This window comes from Mesoplodon bidens (assembly GCF_964165515.1).
Source record: "Mesoplodon bidens genome assembly, chromosome: 14".
In the NCBI taxonomy this organism is placed as follows: domain Eukaryota; kingdom Metazoa; phylum Chordata; class Mammalia; order Artiodactyla; family Ziphiidae; genus Mesoplodon; species Mesoplodon bidens.
In genome coordinates, this window is record NC_138170.1 from 29,801,082 (window position 1) to 29,819,707 (window position 18,626).

Consider the following 18,626-nt stretch of genomic DNA (forward strand, 5'->3'; position numbering starts at 1 on the left):
GAATCAGCTATACATATATCCCCATATCTCTTCCCTCTTGCTTCTCCCTCCCTCCCACCTTCCCTATCCCACCCCTCTAGGTGGTCACAAAGCACCGAGCTGATCTCCCTGTGCTATTCGGCTGCTTCCCACTACCTATCGGTTTTACATTTGGTAGTGTATATATGAAGAAGACAAAGTCTTAATGAAACTTTTTGGTTTTTGGCCGCGCTGTGTGGCTTGCGGGTTTTATTTCCCTGATCAGGGATGGAACCCAAGCCCCCTGCAGTGGAAGCGCCGAGTCCCGCCACTGCACCTCCAGGGAAGTCCCTTGAAACTCTTTTAAGTTAAAAAAAAATTTTTTTTAATGAGATTTTTTCCGTACAGAAAAAGCAGGAACATCCATTCAACTGTATCGGAATGAGAGAAAAGAAATCATTTCTTATATGAAGAGTAACAGATTATATGGACTCTCAATAAACTTTTATTTTTAAATAAATAAACAAGTCTTCCGGGAATAAACGTTTGCTTGTACGTAATCCTAAGGCATTTCAGCAATGCCGTGTACCGTAAGCGCCGCTGGTGTAGTGGTATCATGCAAGATTCCCATTCTTGCGACCCGGGTTCGATTCCCGGGCGGCGCATCCAGCTTTTATCCCTTGCCTTAAATAACTTTTATAATCTTTCTTCTTCTGGAAACACAATTTTTCATTTCCATGAAGATCTATATTTCACTGTAAATTACTGTTGACACATTCGAATCTGGAGTGGAATTCAAAAAAGTTTACTCAAGTCATGAACTAGTTAACCTTTACGCCTGCGCAGTCTGAGACATCCCCGAGCGTCGCTGGAAGAGCGGCTGCGCAACGAGTGAATATAAGGACTGAGGTGCAGCCTGGCGGCCAGGAGGTTGAAAGTGCAAGATTCTCCTGCGCCTGCGCGGCCCGGGTCACTTCGCTGGCTGCTCCAGGGCTCCCGGCTCGCCGCCATCTTGTGTTGGGGCTTCATTGTTCGCTCTGGGCCGGGTGGTTTAGTGTAATTGCCGCCGAAGCAGGGGGCGGAGTAACCTCCGGTCGGCCGAGAAACCTAGCTATTTCACAGACATAGCAGCTCAAAAGATTTGTGAGGTAGTAAAGGGTAGAGAGCTGGACCCGGAGGCGCCGCCGCGACAGCAGCAGCCATGGAGGACGAAATGCCTAAGACTCTGTGAGTCTCGGGCAGCGATGAGGGGGGCGGGATGGTGTTGGTCCCGGAGCAAAGCTTCGGCTCTGCGCCGCTCCCCAGCCTATTGTTCCCCGCGGACGCCGCGATATCATGGTTCCTCTCCCTAGCGCTCACCGGGATGCCTAGGGACCGAGACCCGGGCTGTGAGGAGACGAGATGGACGGAGACGGGGCTCAGCCCTCTAAATTAGTCCCTGCACCGTAACTACCCAACAGCGTGGCGTTTGGCTTCGTCCCGGGCCCTCTGTGGTCTTAGGCGTGGAGAAAAGATTTTCATTCAAACCTGTTTTTAGAACTCGGCTAGCCTTTTTGTTCTACGCTCTTCTTCTCTCCCCCCTCCCCCCTCCCCCGCTTCTCGATTAACCTCTTTTGATTTTTACAGCCGTCTCCCTTTCATTTTACTTTGATTTTCTCTAGAAACTCTTCCTTTCATTGACTTCCGTTGATAAGAATTTTTGTCTTGAAAATGCTTACACTGATTTTCAGGGACTTAAACTTTATTCTCGCAGTTGCCAACTGGAAAAAAACCAAATGTTTTTTCTTGAACTTCTCTGTGGCTTTCCTTCTGTGGCACCCCCTCCCCCGATCAAAAAGCCCCAAGTCGGACCCCTTAAGGATCTTGAAACTGCTTTTTAAAAATGGAACTCTCCCCCGGAGGTATATATCAACGGAGGGGAAGTGGATATGATGCATTTTTATCGTCGCTTGCTACTTTTCTGATTGACATGTCGTTGAAGGAGCGGGGAGTTTTTAATGAAGCAACAGTTGATAAGTACCTTAACATATTTAGTCACCTCTGAGAATTTTTAGACTTAGTGTTAAGTGATCTTAGTTTGGGATCTTTTCTTTGTCGTGTTGCTCTCCCCGCCCCCTCTCCTTTGTTTTTTTCGAAATATTATCCGCTGAGGTGATCCTGCCTTTGTTGCTTTTCTCGAAAAGAAGAAAAAGCCCGATGAGTTTTTGACGTAGCTTTTTTGTTTTTATTCTTAGAATACTGGCAGTTTGAGAACTCAAGGCAATAAAAATACACTCAGCTTTCATTTTGCAACTCTCTGGATATCGCAGTTGTTATGAAGTACAACGTAATCAATTATTTTTTTCTCCAACAAAATAGTTTCCGTTTTGTAATCTATATGAGAGATATAGTTACACTTGTTTTCTTAATGAATAGGTAAACTTTTTTGATAGTTTATCTCATAATCTGTTACATTATGTGTCTTTTTAATAGGATGCAGCAATTAACGCATGACTTTGGTCTTTTGCAAGATTGTATCTGTAGATGAATACTCCCTAAAAAATCATTAGCCCCATAGAGTTTATGGAAACCTTTTTTCCCTCTTGCCTCTTCGCTAGACGTATGATAGCCAGCAGCATATTGGATTAAGAACTGCTCATCTTTTATAATGTCTTTAAGATTCTTATTTTGAAATTTTTAATTTCAGAAACTGCCAAAAATAATCTGAGAACTTAACCTTTTTAGTACGTTGATTTGGGAATATCAAATAATGAAGACAACTTAAGCTTTCCTAGGCCAGTCTACAAAAGCAAGCAGTACTAGCTTGGGGACAGGGGACCAACCATTGCAGGAGAATTAATGAAGTGTTTTTTTTTAATTTATTATTTATTTATTATTTATTTATTGAATACTTATCGTTTGCCATGTGTTCTCTGTTAAGTGCTTTATGAGCTTGTGTAATCCTCATCAGAATTCTGCAGTAAATGGGTCCATTTTACAGCTGAGGAAAAGCTAAGCTTAGAATTAAAGTAACTCATCCCAAGTCATATACCCTTTTGTTCATCATCCTGCAACTCTACTGTCCTCAACTCTTGACACTTACATTTATGACTAATTTTGCCTTGTATGCTTTACTAGAACACCCCATCCAAGAATCTTTTCCCCAAAGTAGTCCATGCTTTAACATTTCCTATTATCCCCTCCCTCGCTTCTGCCTTTCTCAACCAAAACTCCCATTCTTCCAGTCAGACCAATCTTGATTAAATATGAGTAGGTGCTCATCCCTCATTTTTCCCAGCAGTGTTTTTATTTTTAATATAAAATGTTTGTTTGAATAACCTTGGGAGTCAGAGGCTTTTAATATGTTCTTAGCAATGTCTGGTCCATGGTAAGTGATCAATAAATTTGTTTTAAAAACTGGTACAGTTTCAAGCAGTGAATCAAGATTTTACTCATTCTTGAGGGTAAGATACCGTCTGATTTCAGTATTGCCTGTGTACCTGAATGGCTCAGAGGAAGTGCCTTCCTTTGCCACAAATGAGTGTTCAGCAGTGCCTTGTTAGAGACTGCCAGTATTCAATTTCTTGTCATCAGTACTCTGGAAATATACAGTTGACCCTTGGACAATGCAAGGATTAGGAGCTCCAGCCCTCAAGCCGTCAAAAATCCATGTATAACTTTTACAGTCAGACCTCTGCTTCTGTGGATTCAACCAACCGTGAATCATGTAGTACATATTTAGTGAAAAAATTCCATGTGTATAAGTGGATCCACGCAGTTCAAACCCATGTTGTTCAAGGGTCAACCGTATTGTGAGAAGTGGTTTGATTCTGGAAATGTTTTGAAAACAGAGCTATGGGAATTGCCAGTGGTTTAGATGTTGAATGTGAGAGTGAAGTCAGCAATAACTTTAATTTGCAAACGCAATTATCAGCCATCTCGAATGTTAGTTTGTTGTAAAATATAATTTAAAACGAGAACTGTCCTGAGAGCATGGATATCTCTAACATGGACATCTAACACTAACATGGGTAGTGTTAGATACTTTTGTTCAGACTGGTTTATGTACAGTTGGCCCTCTGTATCCACTGAAGTGGAACCCTCAGATATGGTGGGCCAGTTGTAAGAAACCTGAGCATCCATGGGTTTTGGTAACCATGGGAGGGGGCAGGTCCAGGAACCAATCCCCTGGGAGTACCAAGAGATGGCTGGCTGCATGTGGTCTGATCTCCAAGTGAAGTAGGTGCTAGCTGATAAAATAAGAGGGTTTCAGCTATCACGCAACAGAGTGTCCTTTGTGAAGAGCAGACAGTTGTTAAATAATAGTAAGGTTATGATGCTGGTATATAGTATTTGTATTATGTACAGCAAGCATTTACTGTCATACATAATTTCTTTTTTTAAATTGAATATAGTTGATGTACAATATTATATAAGTTACAGGTGTACAGTATAGTGATTCACAATTCTTAAAGGTTATACTCCATTTATAGTTATTTTATAAAATATTGACTGTATTCCCTGTGATGTATAATATACTCTTGTCATAATTTCATAATTAGTAGGAGACATACACCTTTTCCCCCTGAACTAGAGTGACTCAGGCAAAATGGGTTAATTCCCTAGCAAATTGCAAATGTTCAAAAGTAATTCTGAGAGAGTACAGTTATCTCTTTGACAAATATTTATAGAGCGCTTAAATATTCCAGGCAGGGTTCTAGATAGTAGAGATATAGTATGAATGAAACTAAAAATCTCTACTCAACGAAATTTATCATTAGATTAAAACGTATTCATGTTTTTCACTCAGATTTTCAGAGGCCTCATATCAAAGTCTGCATTTTTATACATTGATTGTGGCTCATAACAAACCCAATACAGCATTCTGCCTTGTAAATTTTTCTTTGTAGCTTACATTTTCTAGAGCTGTACTAATCAAAATGAATATTTAAAATGTTTTGGATTCCGATGTTATAACTGTTTGAACTTAGTATCAGCTTTAAAAATATATATTAAATTGACATGAAATCCTATCCCAGAACTGTCAAGTTTTCACTAGCATTGATGACTTTTTCCATTGAATTTTCTCAGGAAGCTTTTTTTTTTTTTTTTTTTTTTTTCGATTTATTTATTTTTTATTTTTACTGTACATGGGATCTTTGTTGTAGCATGTAGATTTCTTAGTTGTGGATGCACGTGGGATCTAGTTCCTTGACCAGGGATGGAACCCGGGGCGCCTGCACTGGGAACATGGAGTCTTACCCACTGGACCACCGAGGAAGTCCCTCAGGAAGCTTTTTATTTTGAAAAATTTAAAACCTATGGAAAAGTAGCAAAAATAGTACGTTGTAGACTTAGATAACTTTCATGTGGCTTTACCAATTGCTAATAGTTAGCCAAATTTGCTGAACCATTTGAGAAGACATCATGACACTTAGGAGCTAAATACATCTAAGAATAGGGGCGTTCTCTTGTGTAATGGCAATATAATTTTCATATTAAGGAGACTACATTGAGTCAGCATTGTTAACTAATACACAGTTTATACTCATATTTTATCCAGTTGCCCAAGGAGGATGTTTACTTTCCAGTTCTGCACAAGATTGGTACATGATCTCAGAGGTGATATAATAAATATCAACATGGGATACTTCAGTCTATGCTGTTAACAAAAAGTTCATGGAACACACAGAAGGGATATTTTAATGCTCTTGAATAAAAAGCATCTTGAAAAATTAAAACTACATAAATGTAAGAAATTTACATTATTGTTTAATAGTCCAGTTGACATTGTGACAGAGAATCTTGGCTTACAACTGCTCCAGTATCAATTTTTGTATCACTCAGAATTTTCTTAAACGCAAGCTGCAAAACATTCAGGCATAAAAGAAATTTGTTTAAAAAGATATTGGACACTCCCAGAATTTGCAGGAAGGTTATGGAACCTGGCTTAGAAAATGTTCAGGAAAGAGAGACAGCTAACTGTCCGGCCTACAGTCCTAATCAAGCCACAGACCATCCCAGAAAGGACACTACTGCCACACCTACTGAGGACCTGATACTACAGCTCCCACTTTCACTAGGCATGGGGCTGTTTGCCACCAAAGTGGATTCTCTTCAGTCTCTGCTTCTTTCACGCCTGTCTTTGTCTTCTGTGTTCAGGACTGGTATGTGTAACTGAGCTAGCCCAGATCACATGCAAGGGAGACTATATAACCATATTTAGCCTTTTCATCTTCTGAAGAGGAGTCAGGCTTTGCCACAGGGTGAGGATTTCTCTAAAAGCAGGAAGATACTTGGCAGCCTAAAAGAAAAAAAATCTGTTACACAGGTAACTTAAATCCATGCTGTTAAGAGGAAATCCTTTCACTTCAGAAACAGAATAGTATGTGACAAAGTATGGGACAACTAAAGAAACATTTTTATATAAAAATGGGAATGAACTACAAGTATATATGTTACTTGTAGTTTATTGTAATGGTGTGGAAGGTTGAGAGCAAGTTGTTGTGTAACTTCCTCTGAAGAGACTTTCTCTAAACAGCTGTGTGTAGAGTTAATTGATAAAGCCTCCTGGAACATATAGTATACAGCAGACCACATTAAATAAACAAATATAAAGGCAATACAGACCTTAGTGCTTTTTAAAGTATGTTTTATTATTATTATTAGCTATCTTCAAACTACGTAAATCACTTAGAAAATATTTCTGAGAAAAGCTTAAAGTCTTGCAAAGAGTAAATGATAGACTCCGGGTTCCCTAAATACTGTTCAGCTTGTCACTAGATTATCTACCTTTAGCAAAGCAGATGTTAGAATTAAATTTTCAGAAGAGCCATTTTTTTCATTTAGACATATGCAATCCTTAGGATTTCTTATAGGCACAAGAGTCAGGTAAGAATAGATACAGAAGAGTTGCAGAGATAGTACAGAGTTCTCATTTGACCTTCACCCAGCTTCTCTTAATGTTAACATCTTACTTATATAACCATGATATAGTTATCACAACTAAGAAATTAACATGGGTACAGTACTGTTAACTACAAGTTTTATTACCATTTCCCCACGCCACTAATGTCCTTTTTCTATTCCAGGATCTAATCCAAGATACCACATTGTGTTCAGTTGTCATGTCTCTATCCTGTAATATGTAAGGAGATATCTTTCATTACTGTGGCACTTTTGAAGGGTACTGTTTCTCCACTGTACAGTGACTACTGTTTTTCTTGACATACTCTGTCAGTTAGAATTGAGTCACTAAGAGTAGCCGACCCTCAAGGAGAGGGAAATTAAGCTTCACTTCAGAGAGGGAGGTGTATCAAAGAATTCTTGTCAGTAGCGATTATTACTAAGGTATTTTAATGGTGATCTCTCTCATTTTTCTACATTTATTAGTTAGAATTCTGTAAGAAACAGCTATTGCCCCCCCAACCCTAATCTAGAATTCAGTCAAGGATTATTCATTGTATTAGGTTGTCAGTGTCTTTTAAGTCCCTCTTAATCAAACACAGTCTTCCCCTCTTTTTACTTTTTTTTAGGCCAATAATCTTTTGAAGATAATCAAATAAGTCGCCTTATATAATATCCCACTTCTGGATTTGTGTAATTGTTTTATATGCCCAATATCCTGTAAACTTAGATCTAAATTTAAGCTTAGCTAGATTCAATTAGATCTTTCTGATTTGAATACTTCATAGATGATATTATATAATTCATATTGTACATACAATGTCTCATTGTTTATCCATAAAATGATTTAAAGTTTGAACACTGGGTCAAAGTGGCCAAAAGCTCTCACTTTTAAGGTGGGTTTTCCCTTTGCAGTTGTTAAGTGATCTAGTGATAACTTAGGCACCCTGCAAATATCCATTTTCTTACCAACCTTTCACCTAATAGTTTTATATCCATTAATGGTTCGTGCCTGAGTCAATTTTTCAGTCGGGCTTACACATTGCTAATTTAATGCTCTCTGTCTACATTTATTGACTAGCATTTTTCTATAAGGAATTGTTCATTGTTCCTTAAGATTCAGCACTTCTCCCTTTGCCATTTTAACCTATACCTGTGCCTTCACAGTAAGCATTCAGTATTCTGTTGAATGGGTAAATTGAGGGAAGGAATTGAATCCACACTTTCTGGCATGTATAGATGTTTATTTTTCTGGGGAGAGAGTCCATACCTTTCATCACATTCCCTGAAGGATTCTTAGCAGAAGAATGAGAAACTACAGTTGTTGGGAGACAATGTTCTCTGATTTCAGAAGTAATAAACCTCTAACTCTAACATGTCTGGAGGTAATCTCATTTTAAAATCCCATTTTGAAAATTTATTTATAAACCCTTTAAATAAGGATCATCCCCCTTCCCCCAGAAAAAGTAAGAATCATCCCAGTCATGTGGTCTTATAATACATTATTTACACTAATTAAGTTTGTTAGTCACCACTTCATATTATCTGTTAAAAGTCTCTCCTAGACTCTTTCTACTCCCTTTCTATTATCACTGATCAGTGGAAGGTTTCTCATTGAAAGGTTTCCGATTCTTTTGTGAGCATGTACAACACCTGATAAGTGATTTATCCATGATTTTTCAAAAATATGTTTACTGTGTAAGCCAAAGTATACCTAAGTTGGACAGTTTTAGGGAAATCATGTGAATTAAAAATGGAAGAAAATTTAATGTTCTCAGTAATACTGTAGAAGTAGAAATAATTGCAAAGCTTTCCAGGATTGATTGTATAAAATGTTCTACGTATTTAATGATTCATTTGAGAGATTTTGGGCATATCTTCCTAAGGTAAGCCTAGAAACTTAGAAACAAGCAACAGGTTTTATTTGTACAACCTTGAATAAAAACACACACACACTAGCTTCCCCCCTACTAACAGTGTCTCATTAATATATTTGCAAGTAACATATCTTCCATATGTTTTGAAAGAGATTTTGAAGTTTTCACAAACTTTTAAAAAGTTCCCAAATAGTAGATCCCAAAGGTCTACCTATTCCCCATATTCAGTCTCCAGTAATCAACTTTAGGAACTGATGCAAAAGAAGCAAATTTAAAATGATGAATTGTTTTTCTTTGTGTTTCAGATATGTCGGCAACCTTTCCCGAGATGTGACAGAAGCTTTAATTCTCCAGCTCTTTAGCCAGATTGGACCTTGTAAAAACTGCAAAATGATTATGGATGTAAGGGTATCTTATTTAGTTAGCTTCCTTTTTTTTCTTTTCTTTGAGGTTGCCCACGATACGTTATTTAAATCCGTTACTTCCAGGAACTCTTAAATTGGTTTATACAGTCTAAATTCATAGGGGTTTTAGTAAATTTGTAATGAATCAATCCGTTTTGGCCACGAAGTTTGTTTTAGTAAGTAAAGAAAGAAGAGAATGGTACTAATCATGTCTAAAGCAGATGACAGCTATATGTGGGCTCTTGTTCTAAAGTGTATTGAGGCATCAGAAGTGTTTGTTTTATATGTGGTATCAGTTGATTGGCTAAACTAGAAATTCAGTTATGACAATTAAAATGGGAAATTGGGTAAAAAAAATAATAGACTTTGATACTGTGAAAGTGTTTTTAACTTAATTTTAAAGGTCATGATTCATGTTTTTCTTGTATTGTGGCAATGCCCATCCATCAGACCTTAATGTATAGAAAAAACATAGAATTCACTCATCTAATTGGTATTAATCCTGAGTCATAATGTGTGTTAAAAGGCACCTTGGGGCTTCCCTGGTGGTGCAGTGGTTGGGAATCCGCCTGCCAACTCAGGGGACACGGGTTCGAGCCTTGGTCCGGGAAGATCCCACATGCCGTGGAGCAACTAAGCCCATGCGCCACAACTGCTGAGCCTGCGCTCTAGAGCCTGCGTGCCACAACTACTGAAGCCCGCACGCCTAGAGCCTGTGCTCCGCAACAGGAGAAGCCACTGCAATGAGAAGCCTGTGCACAGCAACAAAGAGTAGTCCCCGCTCGCCACAACTAGAGAAAGCCCGTGCACAGCAAAGACCAAAGGCAGCCCAAACTAAATAAATTTATAAAAGGCACCTTAAAATTCTTTTGATGAGAAAAACAGTGCTAAAGAGAAATCCTTTTATCCCTGGTCTCGCCTACCTTTAAACTTTTGGTTTTCTTTTCTCCAGGAAAGAAAATCATATATGTGTCTGTATCTACTACTTTCTCTTCTATTGTATTTCAATTTAACTTTTTTTTACTTGGTATTTTAAAAAATAATTATTTAGCCAGTTGGCTCTGGTTTGTTGTCTCGGATTTTAAAATGTCAAACCTTTCTCCTGGGATTTCCCCAGTGGTCCAGTGGTTAAGACTCTGCCTTCCAATGCCGGTTCGATCCCTGGTCAGGGAATTAAGATCTCATCTGGTGCGGGGTGCAGCCAAAAACTAAAAAAAAAAAAAAACTTTCTCCTAATGTGGTAGGGTCACCTACAAATAATATAGATGGATTCAACAGATGTTTTTTGTCCTTTACACTCTTCTAAAGTGTTTTCTTATCACATTTAATATCTGTATGCCTTTGGATAAAGAAGAAAAGATTTCTGTACCCTTAGAGAAAGATAAGAGGGAGAGATAGGGGACTATGATGGAGAATTTAAAACCAATCTTTCATCTGGGGCTCCTTCCTTATCTTAGTGATAGCGTTTATGGAATGCCTACTGCCTGTTATTTTAATGCTGATGCCTTATCACAAATGCTCAATAGAAACATTACAAAGCAGATGTTATTCCTTTTTTATTATTTTTTAAAATTTTATTTATTTACTTTTGGCTTCTTTGGTTCTTTGTTGCTATGCGCGGCTTTCTCTAGTTGAGGCAAGTGAGGGCTACTCTTCGTTGCGGTGTGCGGGCTTCTCATTGTGGTGGCTTCTCTTGTTGCAGAGCATGGGCTCTAGGCTCACGGGCTTCAGTAGTTGTGGCTCATGGGCTCTAGAGCGCAGGCTCAGTAGTTGTGGCGTACGGGCTTAGTTGCTCCGCGGCATGTGGGATCTTCCCGGACCGGGGCTCGAAGTGTCCCCTGCGTTGGCAGGCAGATTCTTAACCACTGCGCCACCAGGGAAGCCCTTCCTATTTAATATATACAGAAATGGGGCAAAGCAAGGATGTAAACCCAGATTGATCTCTTCTTTCCATAGGTCTGTAGGCTGCTGTTCTCTCTTTGTCTTTCTAGATATTTGCCTGTTAAAGATCACTAGGCAAAATGTTAATGACTGCTGGACCTACAGAAAAGGCTAGCTAGGTTACCTCTGCCACTTTGTATAAATTTTGGATTTTGGTCACTCAAAGGCTTAGATTAACTATTCCTTCTCCTCCTCCTTATCATTATTTTATTATTATTAAAGTCTAAATTCCCATCTATCCACACTGATGCACTGATGTTCATATTTAGGAATTTTATACCCCCTAGAGTATAAAGGCTGATAATGTATATGCTTAGAATTTTTTTTTAATCTAAAAAGTAGTTTTTTTTTTTTCTGGGTACAAATTAAGTAAAATGAACATTCTTATTTATTTGTCTTACTCTTAGGTGTAAGCCACTTTTCTAACCACATTCTGATGCCTGTCAACATTGATCTTGGTAATAGAATTCGCATTAAATATAGTATTAGTTTGATTATACAATTTTAAAAACATTTTTATATTCTCTAATGTTTTTAAAATAAAATAATGGATAGTTTCAATGTCATCAATTTTGTGGTTGCCTCCTTGCTCTAAAATTCTTTAAAATCATTGCCAGTGACTTTTTTTAACTGTTAATTGTGCTTGAAACAAAATGGCATATTTCTTTCTTCTGTTATCATTCTAGTCTTTTGAATTAGTTTCTTATTTTAACAGTTCTGCTTAGGAGATTATGGAAAGAATTAAAAAGTCATTTGGTATTTTGTACTGATAAGTGTAAAATATTGGGTGTTTTTTCTGCTTCTTTAATTTATAAGAAAACATCCAGGCTTCACCTGTCATCAGACCTCAACTACTTGGAACACCAGTAGAAAAGAGGAGAGAGGTTTCTTTTTTCTTTTTTGGCCGCACCGCGGCTTGTAGGATCTTAGTTCCCTGACCAGGGATTGAACCTGTGCCCCCTGCAGTGGAAGCGCTGAGTCCTAACCATTGGACTGCCAGGGAATTCCCGAGAATTTTTATTTTTAAAAGATTTCTAAGCAGGCAAAAATTTTGATGTCAGAGAGTCCACATTCTAAAACCTATTCTAAAACTTTACTTACCAGAGAACCTCTTCAGTTTTCAGAGCCTGTTTACTTACATTTTAGTAACAGGTTTAAGAAGGTTAATTAAAACACTTAGTCATTAATAAAAGATTAAATTATATATAGTAGTATAGCATAAGCTGTTGAAGAAGATAGCTTTCTATAAAAATAGTTCATTTTTTAGTGTTTACTGCCTTATCGAAACATTTACTTGCAGAAAAGACCCTTCGTTCTCCATGGCCTGATACTGAGATGTATAAAACTTTGTATAGTTTTAAGGTATTGAGAGTATAAAACTTAAAATTGGCTTTTGTGTTTCTTCTTCAACAGACAGCTGGAAATGATCCATATTGTTTTGTGGAGTTTTATGAGCATCGTCATGCAGCTGCAGCACTAGCTGCTATGAATGGGCGGAAGATAATGGGTAAGGTAAGCTGTCATAATTAAAGAAGGTGACTTGCACTGGAAAATTCTAAGTTGTATACGGTTTTGTTTCTTTTTAGAAGCATTGTATTCGCTTTACAGAAAATGATCACATTTAATATTAAGAAGCTGGGATAAAGCATTTAGAGGGTATGTTTATGTTAGTATTCTTCATGGTGCCTTGTACGTGGTAAATACTAAGATATTTGTTGAATTATTCAAGCTTTGATGAAAGATCTAGGAACATTGGATACTAATGGGGAAGAATAAAAGAAAAAAATTTATTGGTACTTTAGAAAGGTTAGTTGAATGTTAACAAAGAAGTATGTGTGGTTAGGATTTGCTAACATTATTTGTATAAGTGTACATTAAAAAATAAGTATTGAAATTTTGACCAGAAAGTTTGAATACTTCATCTCAAACATACACCTATGTGTTCATAGATGCAAATATTGTAATATCTGATTATTACCTTTATTTTTATGGAGTATAAATGTAGAAACATTTTTTTAGGAAGTCAAAGTGAATTGGGCAACAACCCCCAGCAGTCAAAAGAAAGATACAAGCAGTAAGTATATTTTATACTCTTTGAACTTTTGTGTTTATTGTACATAGTAGTTTTATTGTAAAGCATATAAACATCATACATTTGCAGTAATGTTTTGATCGTTATCCTAAGATATGATTGACTGTGTTTGTGTTAATAAATTTAAGAACAAATCTAATCTTTGTCATCAGGTAGTACCGTTGTCAGCACACAGCGTTCACAAGGTAATTGTATCTTCTTAAACATAAAATGAAATCTCTTGAAAGGGTATTCACTAACCACCTGAAGTTTTTTTGTTTGATATTGGGGGGAGCGGGGAGGGAGGGGTCGTATTTCTATTTGTCTCTCTGGCAATATATTTCCCCCTTTTTCCCACTGTTGACCAAGTGTGGTTTGTCCACTCCTTTGGTGGTATTTTAAGTTCTCTGATCCCCATTGATAGCAGCTGATGCCTTAGAAATACTTTCACCACTGAAGGGCAAGATACCCTGTTTCCTTGAGGTCATGATCTGTGCTTCATACCAGATCTTCTGATTGCTTGAGTTGCTCCTGAAACTGTGTTTCCCAAATGGCAACCCAATGTGTTGCTTAAGGCCTGCCAAATAGGGGTAACTTTTCTTGCCAAATATACTTTGTCAGAATTGATATATATGTCCATTTAAAGTGTTGATCCAACTATTTTGTATTTTTAAAGTGTCTCCTTTTTTTTTTGAGCATTGTCTTTTTAAGAAAACTTCACGTATGGGAACGTTTTTTTCTCTCCAGTGCTTTTTTAATGGCTCTGATATAAAGTGAAGGGATTACTGTTTTCATTCTGTTGCCTTCAGTCTTAGTTCACTTGCACATGGATTCACATAAACTGAATGGTGTAATGTCTGGGCAACCAGAACTGTTGGCTTTTGAGAAAACTGTCAAATACTTTAACATCAAACTGTTGCAATGCAAGGTATTTCTTTGATTGTTCTTCACAAAATATGGTTAAACCAAGTATATCACATAGGTAAACTGAATAAATGTAAATAAGTACTATTAGAATGGTAATGAAGTCATAAATATATATATATATATATATATATATTGCAAAACTTACTATTATTAGTTTATTTTTTAGGCCAGTATAATAATTGGCTATAAGTAGAAATATAACTGTCAGTTTCCCATTAGATATATCATAGTCCTTAGGAGAATCTTTCCTGTATTGCCACCTTGATGCATTATGTTTAAAACTGATAGGATTTGTCTAGGTATAGGATAGTGTTATACTTTACTATAATCCATAAATTATTTTAAGAATACTTTACTGAATAGATTTTAGCATTTTTTTAAATTCTAAAATTTTATTTTTCTTTTCACTTCCCCTTCCTTCCCCTTATAAGATCATTTCCATGTCTTTGTTGGTGATCTCAGTCCAGAAATTACAACTGAAGATATAAAAGCTGCTTTTGCACCATTTGGAAGAATATCGTAAGTAACAGAAGATAAATTTAAAATGCTTTATATTAGAAACAATCTTACGTAGAAGTAGTTTGAAAATCTATTATGAATTTTGGACATTAATTTCAACACTTGAATGTGATATATTAATATTCATTTGAATAAGTGTATTGTTTAGAGACTATTCAAGCAGTTAACAGCCAAAGATTATTTTCCCATTGATAAATAAATCTTTGGTCTTCAGTTATCTTAGAATTCTTTTTCAATTAGCTTTAGCTTTTAAGAGACAAATGTGCTGTTGTGCATATTGTTTCTTATATGAGTGTCTTGCTAGCTTGGTCATAATCTTTAGTGAACTTGTGCTATGACTAAGGAATTTAGACCCTTTGGCACTTCTATGATACCATGCATTTTCTGTTAATATATTTTAACAAAAAGAAACCTTAACAATTCAAGCCAAAACGCAGTTATTAAATGTTAATTCCCAGGTATCTATCCTTTTGTTGTTGTTGTTGCTATTAACAATAATAATAATGCCTTTTAGTGTTTTGTGAAGCACTGTCTTGCTTGCATTTGTTATTAATTGTATAGTTTAGGCCTTTTATAAAAAGCTCACTCAAGGAGTATTCATCATAAAAGAACTTTATATTTTGAAAAGCATGCCTGTAATAGAGTAAGAATAATAAGTTGATGATTGCACTTTCTTAGAAGTAATCGTTGAATTTAGAAAACAAAATTTTTAGAGTTTCTCGTTGCTTTATTATTGTTATTCCAGCTAGAAGAGTAGGAAAAAGGAAGTGTTAGCTTTGGTTTGGTTTGATGAACAGACGAACAGCAGAGATGAGAAGGAGACTGGACAGTAAAAGCTGGTGGTATTGGTGTTGAATTTTGGAAGTTTTCGTTTGAAGAGTTTTAGTTCATTGGTAGGAGGATGAAAATGCATAGTGACCAAGGAATGACCATAAGTAAGGGGCCAACTTTAAAGGCAGTCACATGATTAGGGTTTACAAGTAGACTCTTCTGTTAGGTGACATTTTTCTTTGTCTCTTAGAACTGACTTTAGGAAAATTAAGTTCTAATTTCTTGATTGTTCCTTTTAATCTGCTTTAGGGCTTTGATTATGGTTAGCTGGCTTTCTAGCTGGCTTTCAAATATCTAGAGATTGGAAAGGTCTTAACCTTTTTGGCCTCTCAGTTTCTGTAAATCTCTGTATGCAAAATTTTATGCTTGTTTTCATTTTGGTGTGGAGTATCTTTGTAAGTTTTATCCTATTTTCAGATTAGTCACAGGACCATAAAAGATTAAAGAACTCTGATATAGATCTTTGCTGCTTCTTCCTTAGAGAATCCTTTCAGATATAAGTAAGAATTAAATATATTTTGGCTAACATTTCCTGAAACTTACCTTTAAAAAGAAAAGCCTTTTCTAACATTTTAACAGATTAAATGCTATTTTATTAAATGTTTCGACTTTGATTGCAGTAGCTTTTCTGAAAGCATGGGAATTTTAGTTTGGCATTAGATAAAGATTGTTTAACAATTGGTGAGTTTAAGCTAAATGACATTCAAATTTTAGTAATTTCATTACTTTTTAATCAAGGATCAATCATTTCTTTTTGTTAAATATGTTGGTATCATAATTATAGTCTGTAGATTTTCTTAGAGTCAACTGTGATTACTGATGTATATATCATTTTTTCTTGGTAAGGCCTTACGTCTTATAATTTTCAGTCGAGATAATGTCTAAGCTTTAGGCTACCCAAAGAGTTAGTGTTTCTAAATTTGAAGGAACCATTTTCAGTTGGTAACATCATTTCCTGATTTTTTTCAATTAAAGGAGATAAGTTGATAAATATATATATTGAAAGGTTCTCATGATAGTCAGGTATTCCCCGTAGAGATCCTACGACAGTGCTTGATTTATAAAAGGTGTGTAGTAAATGTTGGCCTATTAAAATATTTAGTATATAAAATACAGTACTTTCTTTCCCTAATTTATATAGCTTAAACTTTTCCTGTTCCTTGAGTTTAGGGTAGTCTAACAAATTTTGCTATAGAAATGAATCAGCTACAAATTAAATGCATGTGTACCATACAGATAATTTTAATAAGTATTTTTACATATTGAGAAGTGGCTTGCATTAGTTTTCCCCTTTCACCATCACCTCTTTGTCATTTTGACCCTAAACACTTAATAAATCACTCCTAAATTGATCAAAATATGCTTATGTATACTTTAATATAAAATTATATTGCATGGCTTTCTGACTTGGGTTTTTGTTGTAAAAGTGCCTGTTTTGTTCATGTGTCCTGAGAGAACAAGCATTGTGACATACCTGGCTAACTTAAAAGCAGATTGCCTGTGAAGCACAATTTGAGTCCAATTTTTTGAGGTATGGAGTTTTAGCTATCATGGCTGGGTTTTTTACTCAATCTCAAATAATAGGGCTCTGGTTATTTTGCAGAGTATCTCTGAAGAATGGACAGAATTGCCCTGGCTAACTACAAGCTACGGTTCACAGTGGATAAATGTTGGCGTGCTTTTTTACTTTCTGACTTTTTAAAATTTTGCTTTTATATCTTATAGTTTCCAATCAATCTTATATGATTGCTATTTTAGAATTTAGTATAAAATCTTCTCTTATATAGTATAAAACTAAAGTGTGTGTCTAGTATTTTTCTTCAATGATTTAACATTTCTGAAAAGTCAAGTTCTCAAAATTTACCCATAGTCCGGAAGGGGGGTATGAACTGATCTGAGAAAATGAAAAAATTTAATTAATTTAGGGAATATACAACTTTTTCATTCTTTTAGTTTCCAGTTTTCTATTTTAATTTTTTAATGATTAGGTAGTAAGTATATAGTATCAAATAGCAAATTATAAATTGCATGGTTAAAGAAAGCCATTCATTTAGTGTGCCTGTGAACCCTATAAGTTAAGTAAAATTCATGTGAATAGCTGCTTTTACCATGCTTAATATTTAAAAATTTAAAAACTTTTTGAAGTGGGAGGCAGCTTCTGTACAATGTATACATATATATTTAAGAAGTTATTGATTTGCATGTTTATATAATTAAGCCTCATTTGCTAATACATGATAAATTTTATAGAATAAAAGGTGAATTTGCATTAAAGGTTCATTTTAATGAAGATGAAACATGAAAATGAGTTGTGTATGAAATTCTCACTTGATATCCAGAGGAGCGTTTGCAAACCTAAACTTCCGATTGTTTCTGATTTCAGAGATGCCCGAGTGGTAAAAGACATGGCAACAGGAAAGTCTAAGGGATATGGCTTTGTCTCCTTTTTCAACAAATGGGTGAGCTAAATAAATAAAAAGTGGATGTGTGGTGCTATAAGAGTAAAGGATAAAAATATTCATTTTGTTTCAATTGTTAAACATTTTCCTCATCTGCCATTTGTTGATTTCACTGATAATTAATACCCTTACTAGAGGATATCTTTTTTCTCCTGTTTGGTCATTTAGTCAGCATTTATTTAGCACCTGATGCATGCAAACTCTGATAAAATGTTTTCAGAATATAGAAAGTAGAGTTGTTTAAATCATCAGCCAAAGTTAGATATTGACTATCTCATTTATATATTTAATTCATTATGTCCCTGTTTTACATTCCCATGGTAATTCAAAAGTAGCTAATAAAATGTTCCAATGGGTGGGAACTTTTCTTAAAATTGTATATTAATGTGAAAATGTCTCATCATTTCCTTCATTCAGTAAACATTACTGAACATGAATTTGCATGGACTTGAAATTTCTGGGTTTTGCAGAGAAAAGGAAGGATAGCGCATTTTGTCAAATGAGAGGTGAAAGGGTATAAAGAAGGAAAAGGCTCATATGTAGTGTGATGGCTGGCTAAAATCTTTGGTATGTTCTCCATACAATATAATACTGTGCTGTTGTTTACAAAAAAGAAAATGAATGAGGAAGCTCTGTAAGTACCGGTTATGGAAAGACTTCCATGGTATATTGTCAGGTGAAAAAGCTCTTTTGTGTAAGAAAAGGGTGTGTGTGTGTGTGTGTGTGTGTGAGAGAGAGAGAGAGAGAGAGAGAG

At 35.9% G+C, this 18,626-nt stretch overlaps 1 protein-coding gene across 10 annotated transcripts in view; it reads left to right on the plus strand.

The window, feature by feature from the left end:
• Positions 1-883: 883 nt before the first annotated feature.
• TIA1 (TIA1 cytotoxic granule associated RNA binding protein) overlaps positions 884-18,626 on the plus strand; it is a gene marked incomplete at its 3' end in the record, with an annotated part of 58,398 nt that continues 40,655 nt past the window's right edge. Inside the window, exons 1-8 of one of the 10 annotated variants that reach the window (XM_081254506.1) lie at positions 889-1,185; positions 7,029-7,084; positions 9,026-9,122; positions 12,479-12,577; positions 13,085-13,139; positions 13,310-13,342; positions 14,495-14,582; positions 17,797-17,872. In XM_081254506.1, the coding sequence (XP_081110632.1) occupies positions 7,065-7,084; positions 9,026-9,122; positions 12,479-12,577; positions 13,085-13,139; positions 13,310-13,342; positions 14,495-14,582; positions 17,797-17,872 (468 nt within the window). In that variant the 5' untranslated portion in view covers positions 889-1,185; positions 7,029-7,064. Of the gene's footprint in view, positions 1,186-7,028; positions 7,085-9,025; positions 9,123-12,478; positions 12,578-13,084; positions 13,140-13,309; positions 13,343-14,494; positions 14,583-16,193; positions 16,945-16,964; positions 17,083-17,796; positions 17,873-18,626 lie in introns of those variants that run through there. The other 9 variants (XM_081254502.1, XM_081254505.1, XM_081254504.1 and 6 more) reach the window with 9 other exon arrangements.